The sequence below is a fragment of the Trachurus trachurus genome, assembly GCF_905171665.1.
Source record: "Trachurus trachurus genome assembly, chromosome: 22".
In the NCBI taxonomy this organism is placed as follows: Eukaryota; Metazoa; Chordata; class Actinopteri; order Carangiformes; family Carangidae; genus Trachurus; species Trachurus trachurus.
This window is the reverse complement of record NC_139907.1, coordinates 24658067-24673162: the sequence shown is the minus strand read 5'-3', so window position 1 is coordinate 24673162 and position 15096 is coordinate 24658067. Positions and strand designations below refer to the sequence as shown.

At 40.0% G+C, this 15096-nt stretch overlaps 2 protein-coding genes across 4 annotated transcripts; both read right to left on the bottom strand.

Moving 5' to 3' along the window:
* Positions 1-2064: 2064 nt before the first annotated feature.
* Positions 2065-3489, bottom strand: LOC311005453 (interferon alpha-inducible protein 27-like protein 2A). Its single transcript, XM_083997867.1, has 4 exons — positions 3326-3489; positions 3040-3063; positions 2754-2924; positions 2065-2333 (listed from the first exon to the last, which is right to left on the bottom strand). The coding sequence occupies exons 1-4, from the start codon at positions 3333-3335 to the stop codon at positions 2248-2250; spliced, it is 291 nt and encodes a 96-aa protein (XP_083853993.1). The 5' UTR covers positions 3336-3489; the 3' UTR covers positions 2065-2247.
* A 122-nt stretch (positions 3490-3611) lies between these two features.
* LOC311005452 (interferon alpha-inducible protein 27-like protein 1) lies at positions 3612-10449 on the bottom strand. Of its 3 annotated transcripts, XM_083997866.1 has the most exons (5): positions 10435-10449; positions 9976-10005; positions 9771-9875; positions 4326-4382; positions 3612-4164 (listed from the first exon to the last, which is right to left on the bottom strand). In XM_083997866.1, the coding sequence occupies exons 1-5, from the start codon at positions 10442-10444 to the stop codon at positions 4067-4069; spliced, it is 300 nt and encodes a 99-aa protein (XP_083853992.1). In that variant the 5' UTR covers positions 10445-10449; the 3' UTR covers positions 3612-4066. The 3 variants fall into 3 exon arrangements, with proteins under 3 accessions (XP_083853992.1, XP_083853991.1, XP_083853990.1); XM_083997865.1 differs by lacking the exon at positions 9771-9875 and having other exon boundaries at positions 4326-4487; XM_083997864.1 differs by lacking the exons at positions 9771-9875; positions 9976-10005; positions 10435-10449 and adding exons at positions 4586-4618; positions 5564-5668 and having other exon boundaries at positions 4326-4487.
* Between the last annotated feature and the right edge of the window lie 4647 nt (positions 10450-15096).

Sequence of the window (15096 nt, the reverse complement as noted above, 5' to 3'; positions counted from 1 at the left end):
TTTATTATCCTGTGTGTGCACAAAGGGTGCTGTCACCTGTGTCTCATTGGACATCCTATTATAAATAAAGGTGGAATGAGTAAATACATCTAAATTACAGCATCATCACATCTGACATGTGCTAAGAGGAGGAAACATGGTCAGTTATCTTAAAGTGTCATTTGATGAGTGTTAGCTCCAGAATAGTTTCATCCTCTATAAATAAATTAAGGTAATTTGTGACTTTGGAACAAAGACAGTACAGGCAATGTTCACATAAAACTGACAGCCTTCAATTCCACCACTAGATGATGCAGTTTCTGGAGGAATCGAGGCAGGATTGTTGCTTCTACCCAAACTGTCACATGTCTGCAGGGCCGTTGCATAGGGGAGAAAGGCGATGACAATTCTAGGGGCCCACAGCCCAGTAGGGCCCATAAAACCCCCCCAGAAGACTGATTTTTGTGTGTGACTAAATTCCTCTTATACACAGTCAATCAAAAAAGTGGTGATGAAAAGTCAGGGGGTGGGGGCCCACATCAGTATTTTTTCAGGGGGCCCAGAATTCCTAGCAACGGCCCTGCATGTCTGTGTGTCCAGTGGTGGCTTTAGCCCACACAACATCTATGCCCAACTGAGTCTGCTTTGATACTCTACTGTCTTTGTGTAGTAATGTTTATCACACTGTTTATATAGCCTAATTCCAGCTTCTTTGAAAATAGTGTCATAGATTCATTTATATCACTATATGAACTATTTGCACTTATTTGTCCATGAGGGACACACTGAATGTTTTGTTACAGCCACATTTGGTTGGGCTGCCGTGCAAGCAATCCAGACAAACCTCCCACATTTTTAACAACACAAGCAGAAACATCTTTTTAGATGTACTTTTTCTGGGCTGTTTCTTTTTAATTTTTTTAATTTTTTACCCCTTATCATAGCATCAGTGAGATTACATGTACCGATAGTGAATAACTGGGCCACTGTGATAAGGAGTGAGTCTTCAAAACAAGCTCTCTACCCCCACAGGCGATGGCAACCCGACTGCAAGCCAGCTCCTTTATTTCCTGTGTGTCTGACCATTGTTGTGACTTGTAGCTATGACTTTTTCATTAAAACGATTACATTTTCAAAAATAATACATCCACAGAATGTCTAGAGGGGTGAAGAATAGCCTAAAGTATTAATTTTACAGAATTTTTTTTTATAGTATAGAAATAATTGTTTTATAAATTTTGACGGGTCCAAAATATATAAATATTTACATCTGGTTACGTTGGCAACGTCGACATGAAATGATCTCTGCGCCAACAGCATTAGTAGGCTATGTTGATGTCATTTGAGGCGAAAATGGCATCGTGCTAATGCTAATGCTAACTAACAGTCGGGTTTGTCTGTGGTCAGATGTGTTTCCAGTCCGTTGTCAACTGCTCGTTAAATACGGTTACCTGGCAACCAGTACAATTGAAGGTTGGAGCGAGAGCGGGCAAGTGTGAGTGCGACGGTCATATACTGGCCAGGAGGAATTAAACTTGCAGCTAACACCTTTAAAGACATTTCAACAGTTTTCACTGGAAATATCTTTAACATTTAGTTTCAGTTGGTGCCTCTGGCTGATTTTAAAAACACATTTGACCAGTGACAGGCACAACACCAAACACACAGTGAACATTTTAGAGGGCGGCCCAACCTTAACATTAAGATGATATTGAGGATGTATAATTATTAGTTCAGTGTCACCTTCTCACATTTGGTATAGCCAATAAGACATGTATAGTTAACAGCTGTTGATTGGATCTGTCAGTCTGACTCATGTCTTTCAGCTAAACTAAAATGAATGTTTCTGATGACGACAGTCAAAGTAAAAAATAATATGCTATAGCCTAATAATATTAATAATAATAATAATAATAATGATGAGTTTGCTAAACCAGTTTAGAGTTGGCTCCTTCAGACGTCATCTTTATCATGTCATCAGACACGTGTGTCATAACAGTGCCATATAAACCTGAGGGTTAGATCATCATATAATTTGTCATATAGATGAACACTTCACCTAAAAAAAAGGCAATGACCCAGTCAAACTTTTCCAATGCATTTATTTAGGCTTCATTTCTTTAAGTGTCATTAAATTGTGTTCCATCTAAGACTTAAAGAAACTGCACACAAGCAAATCTTTCAGCTCTTTGAAGACAAAGATTATTTGAAAGTGGATTGCAATGTTTCTGCTCCACCCAATGTGTTATTTCTCCTTTAGAGTTTTTTTCAGCGTTTGAAGCTAGCCAGCCATCCCACTGCTGCTCCAGCACCGGTCACAACTGCACCGGTCACCGCTGACAGACCAGCTGCACCTACAGGGGAAATCACACATATTTGAACGTCACTGCATTTCATTACGTAAATGATCAAGCACATAATCAGACAAATCAAAACTTTAAGGTTGAAAAAAGATGACAGCGTCGTATAGCTCAGTGGGTTGAGCAGACACCACAGATACAGAGGCCATAGTCCTCGCTGCAGCGAGCCCAGGCTCAAATCCCCCAGTGTGCCCTTTCATTCCCCCTCTCTCTGCCTCCCCAATTCCTGTCTATCTCTTCTGTCCTGTCAATTAAAAGGCAAAAGCCCAAAATATACTTAAAAGAGGCTGAAACAGTGGCATTAGTAAGGTATTAGTATAATGTAGCTACCGAAGCTATTGTACTTCCTCCTATTGAATCTTGTATTTACCGTAAGGATACACTGACACTGACATCCAGGTCTGTGGTGTTTACCTATTGACTGCAAAACAGCCACTGTACTTCCTGCTGCCACTCCACCTCCACTGGCAACAGCAGTAGCTGACATCAATTTAGCAGCAGCGGAGCCTGCTGCTATTCCGCCTGAGGTGAAGCCTACGGCCCCGAGGACAAGAGGAACGGAGGCCACAGCACCGACTGCACACGCTGTGAACAAACAAGAGAACAGCAGAAATAGATCATGCGTTGACTTGAGCAGATTTATAAACTCAAGCTGAAAACAAAGTAGCCTAAACACAGGCATAGGCCAATAGTGTCTTACCTGCTCCCACCACAGCGCCTATCACTGAAACACAGGAGAAGAATACATCAACATCTGGCTACAGCTGAGGTGACCACATGTTACTTTTGTTTAGGGGAGACGCCTTTGGGTGCTGCAGCCTCAGTAGAGTAGATTTCGAAGGATGAAAATCATGTCGGGTGGTCATCTGTTCTACTGTCTGCATATCACTGTGTCTAAACTGTCATCAAAACACTGAAACATGTCAGGCTACAAACATTCACTGATTGAAAATATTGTGAAAGGGAGAGTGGTAGGCTTCACTAACCTGGACCCATGCTTTTCTCTGTTTTCTTCACTGCTTTGTTTCTCTCGTATCCGACCGACGAACCTTGAGCTGTGCTGTAAACCGGACTGGACTGAAGGCTGATTTGCTTTGTAATGGTGTCGTTTCTTCAGAAATGAAACTAGTTTAACAATCTGACCAGAAGAGGGCGACAGAGAGAGTTTTATCACTGTCAAACTGTGTTGTGACCATAGACTGTAAAAAAGGTTGACAGACAACCAAGACTAAAGCCCAGTACAGTAACATTCGTGAGATTGTAAGTGATCATAGAAAAATACACTTTGTTCTGGCTGTAATGGATATTTAAGTCATTCTACACTGAAGAATATGGGCATAATGATACAGAGAATGGCAGCACAGACCCCTATGACCCTAAAACTGATGTAACTGTATGGCTAATGAATGACTTTAATAATAATAACAATAACAATAACATAGACTTAAGATAGATGGATGCATAGTTAGAACCAAAAAAAAGACAATGAACCAGTTTACCACTTTAAAATGCATTTTATTTATGAAACATCTTGACAATGTAAAAATTTTGTAGAAACAAAAAAATAAAACATTATCTCAATCCCTCAATCCTTCACAATTCAAATGCCCACAAGTTTTCCTTCATTACATTTTATACTTCATTAACATCATTTATTGTCTTTCTTTGGCAGAGATAGCCTAATGTTCTTCTTCTACTGTATTCCTTTTATGACTTTGAGTTTGGTCTCAGATGAGAAGAGTCACCAGTGCTCCAACTGTTCCTCCAACTGCTGCTCCACTACCGCCCACGGCAGCAGCGGCACCCGTAGACAGACCAGCCATACCTGCAGCCAGACAACACACATAACATGATGACATCAATGTGTCTTATAGGTCGGTCAGACAAAATTAATTGTGTAGCTGCGCTTCAGAAAGAGGTGGATCACAGTTGGCGGGGACATGAGGCCCCTTTGATTATCAGTCCAGCAACAGTTATGATGTTTACCTAGTGACTGCCCAATAGCCACCAGACTTCCTGCTGCCACTCCACCTCCATTAGCAACTGCAGCAGCTGACATCATGGACGCAGCGTAGGAGCCTACTGCTATACCAGCTGAGGTGAAGCCTACAGCCCCGAGGATAACAGGAGCAGCAACAATGGCGCCGCCTGGACACACATGAAGACAGAGGAAGATTATTTGATACAGTAGGTGATCTTAAATGTTACCATGTTTCATGTCTGTGTTTTTAGGCATCCTGTCTTACCTGCTCCAAGTCCAGCTGCAACTACGCAGGTCACTGAAACACGACACAGAAACAAGAATGAACACTGAAGCTACAGCTACAGCTCAGATGGTAGGCTATCATTTGAGACAATGGGTGGAATGTTTCACAAAATCCACACTTCAGTCCCTATCACAGTTTTAGGTCATGGTTTTTATCTTCCTTTCTATATTTTATCTGGTGAAGATGGCCATGCTTCTCTGTAATATGACAGAAGATATTAGTTACTAACTGCAGTCAGGGGGATGAAGCAGAAGACCTGTGTGTGTGTTTTTTTAAACAATGGTTATTAATGGTAGCAACAAGATAACCAGAATAACATTATTTGAATTTTTGTATTTTAAAATTCTAATAATTACATTCAATCAATATCGATGTTTAAAAGACATATATTCCTGAATAATGATAGATTTTTAGGCAAAGAAGACAATGAATGGTTTACAATGCTGCTCTGCTACTGGACTTTTAGGCATGGGCAGGTAAAACCCTCATAATAAAGCTGTTGACAGATACTGCTGCTGTTAAAATATATAACCTTCCTGCTAATCTATTTCAACGTTAACCAACTCTCTGACCTCAGGTTGTGTGTTTACTTCACTGCTCTGACGTGACACCCCGTGACACACACATACACCGCAACCTTGCATCCATTATGCTGGTATGTGCAACAGTTTGCTCATGATCGCAGTTTGTTACTGTTGACATCATCAGATCACTCTGCATCCACACTGCTCCACAACAGCAGCCCTAAACAATGCTGCTAGTTCATCCTCTGTCTTTTCCTCTTGTCCTTTTCACCACGGACACTGAACCTTCCACCTCTGTGCCAATTAAAGAAAAACAAGCCCTGAGCTGAGACAAGCCCACCAAATCGGGACATTTTTTTCATTAACCATTCCATCCCAATTAAAGATGATCATGCAATTTCTATTTTATTGTCAGAGGAGCAGTTATACTCACGGAGACCCATTGTCAGTAGAGTAGTAGAGTAGTAGAGCAGTAGACTGCTGATGCTGTGACTGTGTTGTCGTGTTGATGTGGTGTTGTCATAGGAGAGAAACAACCCCTGTGACTCTCCTCAGCCTTTTATAGGAGGCTCAGCTGCTATTTCTAGTGAAATGAAACTTCGATGTAACCAGAACAAAGGGAGGCGGTCCTAAGTTTCGTTTCCTCTAATTAACCAATAAACAACATTCCTGAGATCCTGATTATGACAGCGGAAACAACAGAGAAAATCTAGCACAAGGTAGTTTTAGCTGCTCTGCAGCTTGAAACCTGCATCAGGACAAACTTTCAACTTTCAATCCCTGGAGGTTTTCACTTGTCTATGTTAAGTGTTTATTTAATAAAAGATCACAAAAATGTTCAAGCATTCCAGGACGTGCAGAGCTACTGTATGAGCTAAATTCTGGGTCAAAAATAGTTAGGTTTGTAATGTGTGTGATGTGATGTCCCCGCTCTCTAGAAGAGGGAAAAGTAGAGCCAGGACACGTAACTCCCTGCATGGCTCGACCAAAACTGTAGGGATCTGTTAAAGTCTAGAGACTCACTACTTAAGAAATACTTGAAGTCTGGCCTGTCTACTGACAGGCTAAAATTCACACATATACGTAACAAAGTAGTCCAGTCGCTGAGAAGGGCCAAAGCTAATTTTTTTATTTCTGTAATCGAGGGTGCCAAGGGCAACGGGAAAAAGGTGTGGCAAACCTTAAATAAGCTGCTAGGCAAGGATATCAAACATGAATCAAACACCTCTGAATTGATTATTGATAATGTCTTGGTGAATGATCCTGCAAAAATTGCAAATTCTTTTAACAACTATTTTATAGACAGTGTGCTTGAAATAACAAGAATATTTACACCATCAACTATTGTACCTCGCCCGATCAGCAACAAACAGCCCATCTTTCAGCTAGCCAAGATAACAGAGACGGAAGTCAAAAAGCTAATTGGAGCGCTCAAATGCTCCAAAACAAAAGATGCATATGGTATTGACACAAATTTTATAAAGTCTCATTCCCATGCTCTGTGTAAACCCATTATGCATCTGGTTAACCTATCCATTAGCCAAAACAAAGTCCCGTTAGCCTGGAAGGTGGCTTCGGTGACTCCCGTCTTCAAATCTGGCTCCAAATCACTGGAAGCTAATTACAGACCCATCAGTATACTTCCAGTGATTTCTAAGATAGCTGAAAAATGGGTTGCGAATCAACTCATCAGGCATCTAGATGAGGGTCCCACTCCACTGCATCCAATGCAGTTTGGCTTCAGGGCACACCATTCCACCGAGTCAGCCAACTGTATGTTCATTGAAAAAATCAAGTGTTTACTGGACAAAACATCATGTGTCAGTGCGGTATTTCTCAACCTTAAAAAGGCATTTGACACCGTCAACCATCAAGTACTCTTAAACAAGCTCACATTTTTAAATTTTTCTGATAGCACCATGCAATGGTTTGGATCATACCTAGCGAACAGAACACAATGTGTAGCTGTTGATGGGGTCAAATCGCCTTTCCGCTCTTCTGCTGTTGGGGTCCCCCAGGGTTCGATCCTTGCGCCATTGTTGTTCTCGATGTATATTAATGACCTCCCAGATACGTGTCCAGACCTCAACGTCCAGATGTATGCAGACGATGCAGTTATTTTCACCCATGGCTCAAACTCTGACATCACCTCCAACAAGCTCACCAATGCCCTAACCAAGGTCCAGGACTGGCTTAACAACAACTGCCTCTTGCTCAACACAACTAAAACTGTGTGCATGACTTTCACAAAACGACCTGTGAACCAGAGCAGATCCAAAGTATACATTGGAGGAGTAGAACTTGAACTAGTGGATCAGTTCAAGTACCTTGGTATCACGCTAGATGCAAATCTTACATTCAAAAAACACATCAAAAAAGTGGCGAATACAATACGATTCAGCCTGCAGAATTTTAAACAAATCAGGCCCTTCATCTCGTCTGAAGCAGCTAAATCTTATCTTCATTGTATGATTTTATCCCACATTGAATATTGTTTTGTAATATGGTCGTTCGCCGGTGTCACCACACTGAAACCGATTGAACAGTTGTATAAAAAAGCTGTTATGGTATTCGCCAAAAAATCTCTTTCCTCTCATTACTGTCCAATTTTTGAGAGGCACAATTTTCTGAGCTTTGAAAACCTTAGGAGTTTTAAGAATAGCTGTCTCATCTATAAAACCCTCAACGGGCTGGCCCCCCCCGCTGAGGGAATTTTTCAGACAGAGAGATAACACACTCAGCACCAGATCTGCCTCCAGAGGGGACTGCGAGGTGCCATTCAGACGAAGCCAAATAGGCCAAAACTCTTTAACTGTGAAGGGCGGTACTTGTTGGAACAGTCTACCAACCCCAATTAGAGACAGCCCCACGTTTAATGCATTCAAAAAACAGCTTAAAACATGGTTACTGTCCCACCAAACCTGCACCCATGTCTGGAATACTGACTAATTAGCACTTTCATACAGTACCACTGTAGTTCTTATCTCCTCTTATAGCATATCCATTATTGTAAATTATTGTGTAGCTACCTCTTTTATATCTATGCAGATATCATTATCTGGCCTCTCATTTATTATTGTTATAATGGCTGCTAACTTTGTACACTACCTTTGTTACCACTGTGGTTATCACTATTATTATTATTCTATTTTATTTTATATTTTTTTCTTTCTCTGCAAGTGGCAATGCGTCGCCTAGCATTGTCCCCTGCACCATTATTATTATTATTATTATTATTTTTTTCTTTATTATTATTATTGTTTCTTGTTCATTATCTATTCATTTATTGTTCTTTCCCTGCAAGTGGCAATGCGTCACCTAGCATTGTCACCTGCATTATTACCTATCTATTTTTATTTTATTTTATTTTATTTTATTTTATCTATTTATTATTATTATTTTTTTTTTCTCTCTCTTTCTGCAGGTGGCAATGCGTCGCCTAGCATTGTCACCTGCTGAGTAATTTGCAACATTGCAATTGTAACTGCTGCTAAACACCCTATGAAGGTTATTGTCTATCGTTTTAAATGTCTGAGTGTAATTTTATTTAATTATGTGTCATGGGACTGCGGATGGAAATTAGCTTCCAGCTGAATCCGACATATTTACAGCAATTAATTGTTTTTTTTTGTATGTTCATGAATATGTGAGGTCCCATTCTAAATAAACCTTTAAAAAAAAAAAAAAAAAAGTGATTTTCAAAAATACTTGCCAAGTTATAAGGCAACATTTGTAAACCTGTGGAAATAGGCTACATTATGGTTCATTCAATTTTGTGTGTCCAGTCATTTGTATGTGTGGAAAAAGGAGAGACTGCGTGTGACTTTATGTAACCTCGCCACTGATGTATGGAGTGATAACAATGTGACAGATCAAACGTTTACTGTAGTGTGTCAACACTGTCAATTATTAATGTTACATGTTTTTTTATTTATTTTTTATTAAATATGATCATTGCAAAACAGCGCACAGTTACAACTTTAATCAATTGCCCCAGTGTGATGTTGAAGATGTTACAGTCAAAATGAGTTTGTTGATCTCTGTCTCCCTCTGGTGTCAAGAGGAGGAAGTGTTTCTCATTTGTTTTCTATGAGCTTTTGCTTCTCATTCCTCTTTTCATTCAGATGAAGCAGATAAAGCTATGAGATAAAATACATTTTCCTTCATTACATTTTATACTTCATTAACATCATTTATTGTCTTTCTTTGGCAGAGATAGCCTAATGTTCTTCTTCTACTGTATTCCTTTCATGACTTTGAGTTTGGTCTCAGATGAGAAGAGTCACCAGTGCTCCAACTGTTCCTCCCACTGCTGCTCCACTACCGCCCACGGCAGCCGTGGCACCCGTTGACAGACCAGCCATACCTGCAGCCAGACAACACACTTTAACAACTGTCCCGCAGAACAACAGTGGATTTATTTTGTACAGAGGAGATCAAACAACCTGGCTCATCCTCAGTAAGACCATGTAACACATAACATGACCTTAATGTTTTATAGGTCGGTCAGACAAAACTAGTTGTGTAGTTACGCTTCAGAAAGAGGTGGATCACAGTTGGAGGGGACATGAGGCCCCTTTGATTATCAGTCCAGCAACAGTTATGATGTTTACCTGCTGACTGCAAAATAGCCACTCCACCTCCAGCAGCTGACATCATGGACGCAGCGTAGGAGCCTGCTGCTATTCCAGCTGAGGTGAAGCATACGGCCCCGAGGATAACAGGAGCAGAGACGATGGCGCCGCCTGGACACACAAAACGACAGAGAAAGATTATTTGATACAGTAGATGATCTGAAATGTTACCATGTTTCATGTCTTAATGTTTAAAGGCATCCTGTCTTACCTGCTCCAGCAGCAACAGCCATGTAAGTCACTGAAAGATGACACAGAAACAAGAATAAACATCAACGCTACAGCAACCCTGCATCTATTTAACATGCATTGGATTTCTCTCTACTGTAGATGAGCCAATATACTGGATGTGTTACTGCTGGTATGTGCAACAGTTTGCTCATAGTCATAGTTTTTTTCTAACACAACCACACTGCTCCCACACAGTAGACCTAAACAATGCTGCTGATTCATCCTCTGTCTATCCTTCTTCTTTTCACCACTGACACTGAACCCTCCAGCTCTGTGCCAATAAAAAAAACAAAAAAACAAGCCCCAAACCGACACAAGTGCATCAAATACTTTTATCATGAACCGTTCCATCCCTATTAGAGATGATCATGCAAATATGGAAAGCAAGTGTTAAGAAGCAAAGAAAATACATTATTGTCAGAGGAGCAGTTATACTCACAGAGTCCCATAGTCGGTGATGTGATGTAGTGTGAGATCAACAGTAGCAGCTGTGACTCTCCTCAGCCTTTTATAGGAGGCTCAGCTGCTATTTCTAGAGAAATGAAATTTTGATGTAACCTGAACAAAGGAAGGTGCGTCCAAGCCTTTTTAGTTTCCATTTCCTCTGATCAAATTCCAAATTCCAACTTTCCCGAGATCTTGATTACAGTAAGACATGAACAGGGCCGTTGCTAGGAATTCTGGGGCCCCTGACTTTTCAACTTTTTTTCTTAGACTACGTATGTATTATCATTTTTTATTTAGCCTACTTTGTTTTGATGCTAATGCAGCATTACTATGAGTATTAGTCAGGGTCTTATGCAGAATAATTCAGTCATACAAAGATTAGACTACTGTGTTTTTTTGTGGCCCCTACTGGGCGCGGGGTCCCTAGAATTATCGTCACCTTTCTCTCCTATACAACGGCCCTGGACATGAAACAATACAAGTAAACCAGCAGAGAAAATCAGCAGGAATAAGTCTTGCGCCAGGTAGTTTTAGCTGCTCTGCTGCTTCAAACCTGCATTAGGGCAGATTTCACCTTTCAATCCCTGGAGGTTTTCATTGGTCTTGTTGAGATTCAAGTTACTGTAACCACTAAACTACTAATATGAAGTGTTTATTTAATTAAAAGATATATATAAAAGTTCACGCATTACAGGACCTGCAGAGCTATTGGCTAAAAAATCTGGGTCAGAAATATTAAAGCTTGTAAAGTGATTTTCACAAATACTTGCAAAGTTACAAAACGACCTGTGTGAAATAACCTACACATGGCTCATTCAAGTTTGTGTGTCCAGTCATTTGTATTCAAGGAAAAGGGAGAGACTGCGTGTGACTGTGTGTAACTTCACCAATGATGTGTATGAAGTAATGTGACAGATGACATGTTTACTGTGGTGTCGTAACACTCTTTACACTGGTTATTACGTTAGCCCACATGATTTTAATTTTCAAATATGATCTTGAAAATCAGCGCACAGTCACAACTTTCCAGTTGTTTGTGTGATGTTGAAGATGTTGCAGTCAAACAAATGAGTTTGTTGATCTCTGTCTCCCTCTAATGTGAAGAAGAGGAACTTTTTCTAATTTTCTCATTTATTTCCTATGAGCTTTTGCTTCTCATTCCTTTCATTCAGACGAAGCAGGTAAAACTATGAGATAAAATACACAAACCATGAAATTTAGTTCATATATACTGTTTGTTTTTTAATTTTGTTTCATGTATTTTGAGCTTGATGAGGGGAAAAATATATTTAATCATACCTGACTTCATACCTTACGTAATTATACCTCAGGGTATAGTCTGTTTCTAATGGAGAGTCAGTATTGTTGGGTCAACTAAGATGTTTCTGGGCCTTTTCTAGCATTTAAAGCTCTCACTGTCTTTGTTCTTTTTAAGTAGTGGTGCTGATTAGTTTTATGAAATTATTCTTGCCTGAATTTGATGTTTATGTTCATGCAAATCACTGAAATGTTAAAACATAGTGTTAGGTAGGTAGATAGATAGATAGATAGATAGATAGATAGATAGATAGATAGATAGATAGATAGATAGATAGATAGATAGATAGATAGATAGATAGATAGATAGATAGATAGATAGATAGATAGATAGATAGATAGATAGATAGATAGATAGATAGATAGATAGATAGATAGATAGATAGATACTGTAGATCTGCCTGAGGAATGTGTTTTTATGTCATTAATTGGTATTAGCTACTAAGCAAAGAGGTTCAGTATAGTTATCTCTGCTTTATACACTTCAAACATTACTTTTTTCCATTCAAGGATTTCATGTTAAAACATATCATTTTGAATCATTCTCATGTATTTGCTCATAACATTCATGTAACAGTGGCTGAGGAAAACAAGATATTAAATGTCCTGATACGTGAAAAAGACAGACCTCCACTGTATCCTGCACAGCCAGATGAATTTTGGATCACAGTTGGATTTACTATGGATCCAGCACAGAGCCAGGCCAGGTTCAGCACAGATCTGGCCCAGATGGAGTGTGGATTTGGACCAGATCACCCGAATCAAATATTCATCTGGCCTAGAGACGACTCTGTTCAGTTAGGAAGGTTGTAGACCAAATCCATGTGTTTGGCATATTTATATTTCAGCATTCAGTCTGAAATCTAAAATATATATACAGTAATAATGGCACATCTGCTAGCAGGCAGGCATGGCCAAACAATACATGCAATAACACAGCAGCCAAATGCGTTCGAAGAGAGATAACACCCACTTGACCTCCTTGGAGATAAGAGTCCAGTATCAGTCAAAAGTGTGGAAGAACAAAGATCACGTGTGTTTCTCAGCTCCATGTGTGGTGCTTCATCTTTCCAGCGCTATGACAATCAATTCACAGATGTATAATTTTTCACAGTTAGATTATTTGTCAGCTTTTGAGTTTACAATTGTGGCTGAAACCAGAAAACGTGTTAAAAAAGAAAATACTAGTACACTGAATCTTCTTTCAGGTTCAGGTTGTCTTCTTCATATACACCTTGTTACTTCAAGGGGAACAGTTTTTAATTCAATTACATTCATTCAAGTAAAGCACTGCAGTCTGCACTCTGGACAGACTAGTGGCATGCATGCTGTAGCCTACCTCTTGCAAGCCCAAAGCAGGTATAGATACTGGGTGAATGGATAGTAAATGGCACCACCTAGTGGAAAATGTAAACACTTACATTTTGTCCAAATGAGTATGTGACCCAAAATACATTTTCTTTTAACACATGGAGCCTCAGATTTTTTAATCTGTAATGTGTATTATGATACAATGTATTCAGACATGTGTGTGCATGTATGTATGTCATGCTACAAAAGCACAATGTAAACAATTACGACATTAAGTCATGACAGTTGTGGAAAAACTGGGTTGACAAACGATCTCTTACGTACTTGCAGGTTCTTCCAGAGAATCAACCCTGATGGCACCAAGTGCCAATCAAAGTTACAGAAGGAAGGTGAAAAGAAAAAGCACCAGCCTAAATCCCCTTTCTGTGTCTCTGGTGCGCTCCAATGAGTAAAAATACTGAAATGTAACACAATAACAACAACACATTTCATTTTAAATTTAGTGCCCTGTTAAAGGGACGTTTTGTAACTTCTCCTGTTATGTATGTTTTTCATTAATCAGTAATCCCTCCCATCAACAAACTGAAGTGTTCCTTTCAGCTCTGAATTAGCCGTTCATATCATTCATATCTACATGGAGCGGGTAAGCTCGGTGCTGGCTGCCATGTGGTGTCGCCGTGTTTTTACGGCAGCGTGACGGTAGGAAACCACGGAAACTCACCGGAGACACCGGAGCTGTCGACTCAGGTCGAGGTGGCGTCTGTGAAAAGTCACCGCGGTAACGCAGTGAGGAGGAATGGAGCGTTACACTGATGCTGCATTCACCTGCAGTCGGGCAGACGGCCGTCGGTAACAAACCAGATGTCATTTTAGTCACAGAAGTCCAGAGAAAGCCGGTAAAACGTGGGTCAGGTAAACAATACGACATCGCCATGACAACATATTGTCACGTGTATTGTTTTGCCTCGTGCTGACGGACCACGTGTTTACATAGAGGCTTGTTTATGCCGTTACGTGCAGCAGCTGTTGTCTGTCTGCCGTCTGCCTAATTTCGCGTGAATGCAGCATGAAAAATACGACTGAGTTGCTTGTGATATACAACCGCAACGCTAGATGGGAGTAATTCCTACACAATGTACCTTTAAGTGTATGTCTCAATTGTTCATGTTCCAAGTGTTCAACTATGGTGACTGCTTTTCTCTTAGTGCTGTTATGATAATGTTTTAATATTGTTAAATATTGTGGCTCGTGATCTTTGTTTTTATTAATGTAAGCAACAAGATAACCAGATTGACATGATTTGAATTTTTGTATTTTTTAAATTTTTAATAAGTAAAATAATTAAAATGGATATTTCAAAGATAAATGATGATTTTAGGGCAAAGAAACAATGAATGGTTTATAATGCTGCTCTGCTACTGGGCTAAGGTAGGTAAAGGCACGGGCAGGTAAAACCCTCATAACAAAGCTGTTGACAGAGATGTACTGCTGTAAAAGGATGTAACCTCCCTGCTGGGTCTGGAAAAACGACTCCGGGAAGAGGCAGACCTCCTAAACAAAACGGTAATAACATGTTTTCCTGACTCAAAGAATGGCTGACCCAATTTGAAACTATTGTTAGTGTTGTACTTGCATTTGTTGTATGTTGTTGAAGTGCAGTTATGCTGCCCACACACTCACTCTCTGTCAGATGACTGTGTTATTCTAGTAGTTGATGCAGAGGAAACTGTTTGGCAAGTTATAAGCATGCACTGTCTTACTAAATCCCTTGCCAAACAGGTCATGGGCAACACGGCCAGTGACCTCAATCTACACTCACAATGACACCACTAAAGATATCAGAAGGTTTATTTAACACATCATCAGGGCCTGGGTGGAGCTGCGGTGAAATTAGTAGAGGCAGAGACAAGGCTGTTACTGCTGTTACAGGCATCAGTGGAGGATCTTGTTTTCTTGCATATTTCACTCGTGGCATAGCCTATGCAAGGTTCAAGTGCCACAGATAATTCTTGGCATTGTAAACTAT